This window comes from Vanessa cardui, chromosome 9 (genome assembly GCF_905220365.1).
Source record: "Vanessa cardui chromosome 9, ilVanCard2.1, whole genome shotgun sequence".
Classification (NCBI taxonomy): Eukaryota; Metazoa; Arthropoda; class Insecta; order Lepidoptera; family Nymphalidae; genus Vanessa; species Vanessa cardui.
The window spans coordinates 81,849-88,429 of NC_061131.1; the positions used below are offsets into that span (position 1 = coordinate 81,849).

The window sequence follows — 6,581 nt, forward strand, 5'->3', positions numbered from 1 at the left end:
GGAGGCGTCTAATAACGCTCGAGCGTATGAAGCGTTTTTGTTTGTTGAAATAGCATTTTCCTTTTTATTCGGTTAACCGCAAAAACCCGCCACTTCCTGACTATGATTTATTTTGCGGCCTGTAAGCCGCGGGTCACTTTAATAAATGTATTTGGGGAGGTGGCTGAGAAATAGATGGAGCTCTCTAGATGCAATAATTTCATATACAGGAAATATTTTCCGTCCGCTCGAGGCGGAATATATTATCCTGTCAATTGCATACGACATTATTATTTTTGGATAAGACCTTTGTTCCTTACAGCTGTGATGACGCGGAGGCCGGACTGACGACGACCTTCGTTATCGTTACGAATTGTTTATTCATTATCTCCTGTTACATTTCATTAAACACAAATATTTTTATGTTTTCAGGAACCGCCGGTGCATTTCTTCGTATACCAAAATAATTCATTCTAAAACATATTATCCTAACGAAGTTGCACTTACAATTGCTAGTCCGATTTATTGTACAAGCTATCTTATAAAAATAATAAAATATTTTTAATACTTTGAATGGTAAAATACAAATTATTAGTTCGTATATGAATAGCTAATTAGTTCATTTTCATATCTAGAAACGAATGAAAGAAATATTTTTACGAAATATCCATTTATACCTTCTTAGCCGCGAATATAATATAATTTAAGTGAGAAGTTAGGGGATCCCACCCAATGTCATTATATTTAAATAGATTATAATAAATATAAATAGGTATATGATTGATATTAAACATCAAAGCCTTCAGATAATTTCGCTAAAAATGTTGTGTTAGTGAAATATTTAGGAGGGTCGACGACTGAAATAATCCAAATTGAGGGACATAATAAAGACCCTTTCAATAGCTTTCCTAAGAGAAACTTTTGGAAATGTTATTTGAATATTTGTGTTAAGATTTCCATGATATTAGCTGATCAAATGTTTGCCGTTACTTGTAATTTACTTAATGTTAAATGTACATCATATTAAGATGGGAAGGGTTGTCAATCTAATCCGTTAGAAAGTTATTAAATCTATTGTATATTTGAATGTAATGCCAGCTCCTCCACATCAATAATTTTTATCAATTTATTATTTCCTAAAAGGAATAAAAATATTTTTTGCTTGAAGACGAAAAATAAATACGTTCAGTTTCTTTCGGTTTCGGTGACGCGAAGGTAAGCTATTTGTGATAACTTACCGGCCGCTTAAATCATGTGCTCCCACCGAGAATGCCCATCGGGGAGCAATCTCGAACAGGGCGGAGATATATAGCGCACACTTCCAAATACTTGCGTTCTCAAAATATCGTATCAGGGAGCGTCGCATGACATATAGATATAAATAGTGGCGGCGTAGAAGTCAGTTGACTAAATAAAAATGAGCCTGTGAGGGTTGTGAGCGGAGACGCAGGGCGCCGGCGCCGCGCGAGTGGCCGTCGCTTCAGGCAGTTCGTAGCCAGACTCGCCGGCGCCAGCCCGCCGCTCGCCGACCCGCGCGACGCTTTACGATACTACGAAAGCCCGCCCGCCTCCGATGCGTTCCGTGCCTCTCGCGGCTAGCACGTGTCTCGCCCAGCGTGCTGTCTGGGGCGCGCGTTAGCTCTGCGTCAGGCGAGCAGCCAGTGAGCATGAGTGACAGTGGAGCGCTCGAGCCTGTGACGACTTGAAGTGCCAGTGCCGTGAACTTACAGTGACAACTATGTTTCACTTACGCAACGTTCAAAGAGACTGTTGTCGCGCTCTCTGCAGGAATAACAAGTATCAATTACGCCAACTTCAGTGCTATCTAGTTTTTAATCCTGCTTAAGTGAGGAAACGGCAAACGGTAAAAAATGGCTACTTCGTTAAAGGAATGTTTTCTACTTTTCTTTATAATCATGTGGCAAGTAACAAATCTAATATACGCTTGTCCTAAAATATGTGAATGTAAAAATAATTCAACGTCATGTGAAATGTGTTCCTACAGCGTGTCTCTTAAAGAGAGTGTAAATAAATATCACGTGGAAGTGTGCTGTCACAACGAGTCGACACTGTTTAATTGGATACAAAACAAAAGTAATAAAACTTTTGCCGAAGTTGCAATACGATATAAAAGTACGTGCAACACCAGCGCGGTCGACTTGGACTTCCCGCACCTAGATACCTATTCAATTACGATGACAAATAATAGTATTAGCAGTCTACGGATGAATATTAAATTTAACAACGTCCAAGAAATTGATTTATCGTCTAATAAATTGCAATCAATAAACAAAGGATTATTTAGTAACTTTATAAACATTCGAAAACTAATATTAAGAAGAAATCAAATTAATAAAATTAATGAAAATAGTTTTTTTGGACTTTCGAAATTAGAAACTCTGGATATGTCCGAAAACAATTTAACAATTTTAACAAATGTGTTCACGCCACTGAAGAATCTCCAGCACTTAAATTTAAGTAGAAATAACATTCAGTACATCCACGACAAGTACTTCAACAATTGGTTGCTCCAACATTTGGACATATCGCACAACAACTTGAGAAAGGTGACGCCGGGCGCTTTACAGCAATTACCGAATCTCGCACGGTTGCTCCTAACAGATAACCCGCATTTAGGAATCACACAGCTGGATACGCAGTTGTTAGTCGGCACCGGCCGCAGACTACAACAAATCGATGCATCGAGGACCGGCCTCTGCCAAGTTCCCGAAGCGTTCACCCATTCCGTTCGCTTTTTGTCTCTTGTCGGTAATAAAATAACATCAATTCGATGCGGGGATCTAGACAGTTACCCTTTATTGCAGTCGCTTGATTTTTGTGATAATAAGATTGTATCAATAGAAGATGACTCCCTGGGTCGACTAGAGATGTTACTGTTTCTAAATTTGAATAAAAACCTTCTCTCCAACGTGCCGAGATCTCTACCGGACGGGCTTAAATATCTATCGCTAAAAGAGAATTTGATAAAAAATCTTACTAAACCAGATTTTAAGGATTTACCTAATTTACGTATTTTGCTATTAAAATGTAATCGGATAGAATACATTCAAGATGGGATATTCGAAGATTTATTATCGTTAGAGATGTTGGACCTGTCGAATAATCCCATAAAGTTGTTGTCGTCGAGTGCCTTTGATGGACCTTTGTCGCTGAGAGACCTGAGACTCTGTAATTTAAATATATCAGTACCTGAACAAGACGGTTCGTTTCCTCTGTCCTCGCCTGAGAGCGTGCAAATGCTCCATCTCCAGTCTAGTCCCGGCTTAGCGAGACAATTGTTATCTGACTCAGCGGCTTTAGCAGCTTTTTCGCATCTACAGTATTTGGATTTAAGAATGAATAATCTTACACAAATTCGCAATGATTTATTGTTTTATTTGGGACAACTAAAAACCTTACGCTTACACGGAAATATTATAAATTGTACCAACGAACTATGGCTCTCTGATTGGATGAACTCAAATAAGAGTGTTTCTTACGGCGAAACATGTTACTTCTCAACGTTGGAAGCAAAACCTGAAATATCTAAATACAACTGCACATTCCCAGAAACCTTTACCATAAGCGAGAGCTTACCTCCGGTCAATTTGTACAGTACAGAAATGATAAATAAGCTGTTGCGATATTATGGCTATTTGAATAACAAAAGCGAGAGAGTCAAACACAACAGCTCGAGTACTAAACATAACAATGATGTCAATACGGCGAGCGATAAAAATAAAACAGACTACAGAAAAACCGACCGAGACTTATTAACAGAAGGAGATGAGTCAAAGAAATCGAGAAATGAAAATAAGATTATATTGAATGATTATTTTAACGAATCGACTTACGTCAAGATAAGGGAATCATCAAAAATCTTCGATCAAAACAAAGTTCAAAATGATCAGCTTAATATCGATCACAGGTTTCTTGATATCGAACCTTACGTTCCATTATCAACAAGACCACCGCGAAGCGATAGCCAGGCGGTGGATTTAGTTAGCGGTAAGAATTCAAGGAAACGTTTAAATACCCCACTTTCGACTAAGGAATCTATGCTTTGGGCTACGAGGCCTAACATTTATCAGGAGTCGGTGGCTGCTGAGACCAGCACAGTGAAACCAAACGTAAGGCTAGAATATTCATCGTACAAAGACACACATACCAGCTACGCTCAATACATTGGCACGATTGCCGTGATATGCTTAATACTGATGTCTTTGATACTCTGGCTCAGCTTCCGACTCAGATATAAGAGAAGACAACTTGGAGCTTGGAATGTAGACACGGAGGACCAAATAGAGGTGTCGAATATATCTGGAGGAGTGTTTTGGTGACACTTACGTGCAGCCGACCCGACGCCCTTCGAGTGCGATTCTCTACTCACGTAGCAATCATGTGAGTATTACGTAAATATCTATTTTATTCCCAGCAGCTCTTTCAAATAAATCGTACAAATATTATCATCATGTCATTTATGGACTTACTTCAGTGCGAGTATTTCAAAAGTAAAATGATAATTAAATATTGTAGCCATTTAGTGTGCAATATAATTTTCTGACGTCAGGATGTACGATCATTTTCAAACAATACGCTGCATGTTTCACAGACTGTATTCACAATCATATTACATTGAAGTCATCACAGGACTATTGTATCATTCAGTATTTGCGTATGTATTTAATCTCAAAATTAATTTAATTATAGTTAGTAACGATATATATTTTTGTGTGAAGCTGTTTTTGAAGTAATTAGTTAATTTTCGTTCCAGTTTAAGGCGGTCGGCTGCAGAGCGTGGAAGTGTTTGTGATATATCTGAACGTACATATTTTTTTATGAAATAAGTACAAATAGAGAAAAATTCTAAGCAGCTTAGATTAGTTTTTATCATTGTACATAATGTAAACACGTTTAATTAAATCGATGTAGACTGTAATGAATAAGCGTTACTCGTAAGCCGAGGTTCTGTAAAATACATTCGTAATGCTCTCATTTCTGTCAAGAACTCATTTTGTTTCAACTGTAAATATATAACGATGAAGAATTCTATGTACCTTACGTGTAATGATGGTCGCTCGCAGCACGTCCGCTATTCACGAAACATTTCAGTGTACTCGTAATTAAATTGTTATCGCAAGATTTGCTCTTTGCTCCGGCCCGATGGGCGCTGGGCCATATCTCGTGACTGAATAATGTTAAGTTACAATTTAAAGCAGCTCTAATCGTATATTGTTGTTACATAAAAACGATAATTAAATAAATCCATTGAAAGTTATAATAAAGATTAGAGCAAGCTCAGTTATTATGCCCTTTTGGAAAGTACATTGTTTTTAGAAGATTACTTGATGGAACCACTTGGTACTTTTGAACAATTTTAAAATATTTTTGAACTGACCTGTTGACTAGTGTAGATGTTCCTTTGGCCCAAACTCGCTGACTGTAAAGGGTTACAATACAGATTAGCCTGATAGCGTGACGTGCTACGGCGCGGCTGTGTGTAGAATAAAAGTTGCGCCAACAATTTGAAAAGATCATGTCTTCCCTATAAATTCTTCTAGAGTAACTATTTACATAAAGTTTGCATTTGTATTAATAACTCAGTACGTGCCAAATATATGTTTATCGTTCGTTTCGTTACAATTCGAATATAATTTGATTCTTACTTTGGTAGGTGTGTACATTAAGCGATCATGCATAATATATTATCCATAGTCATGTTCGGCTGCTGTATGTTATCAGAATAATACTTTTGTACAAACGTTAGTTTGGAGTTAGTTCGGTGCGTGGGCACACGAGCGCCGTATTTATTATTCATAGTCATCGTATTACTCACGACTTTTGGCTTCACCCATAATACTGGACACGTTTGATATTTCAATTATCATATATTTCATGCATTACTGTGAAACTAAGGTTGTAAATCGATATATAAAATTTTCGAAGACAATGGTGTGTAGATATATGTTTTTACGTACTGTAGTTTACGGTGTACAAACGAATAGCCGAGATAATAAATAGATTGAACTAATTATGTGTTTTATTTCATCACTCAGAATTGTGTCCTACTGTATCAAAGTCACGTGGCTCACGAAGTGGAAAATTATACCGGTTTTTTGGTAACAATTAATCTTGGTAATAATTAATAGACCGGATCGGATTTTTGTGGAAGTCTGTATGTGTTGGATGAATAACTACCACATCGGTACGGCCACCGACCACACTGCAGCATTCTTCACCTTTTCCTTACGATGAGGGGTATGCGGTCTGCATACTGTTTTACTTTATTTTGCAATCTGCGACCGATTTCTACATTGGTTTCTAATAAGGATTGGCAAGAAACTCGTTAGTTATAAATTTTGGTTTACTAAAGCAATATAAATTAAATTTATTTGTACTTATAATTAGTCATTTACACTAACGAAGAACTCTACTCGGCTGACATACGGGAGACTATTGTGCATTTAATACTTTTGATGAACTTTTAAAAGTTATATTGCAGCTTTACACAATTTCAGCGACGCAAAGACACGGCTGTCGTCAGTGTGGCCGTGTATTATATACAAAAAAGTTTAGTGTAGTTTTAAAGGTTTAAGCATTCA

General features: G+C 37.3%; 1 protein-coding gene across 1 annotated transcript; it reads left to right on the forward strand.

The window, feature by feature from the left end:
* The first annotated feature begins 1,485 nt into the window (after positions 1-1,485).
* Positions 1,486-5,983, forward strand: LOC124532655 (toll-like receptor 13). Its single transcript, XM_047107687.1, has 2 exons — positions 1,486-4,380; positions 4,754-5,983. Exon 1 carries the CDS (start codon positions 1,851-1,853, stop codon positions 4,317-4,319), a length of 2,469 nt encoding a protein of 822 aa, XP_046963643.1. The 5' UTR covers positions 1,486-1,850; the 3' UTR covers positions 4,320-4,380; positions 4,754-5,983.
* The last annotated feature ends 598 nt before the right edge of the window (positions 5,984-6,581 follow it).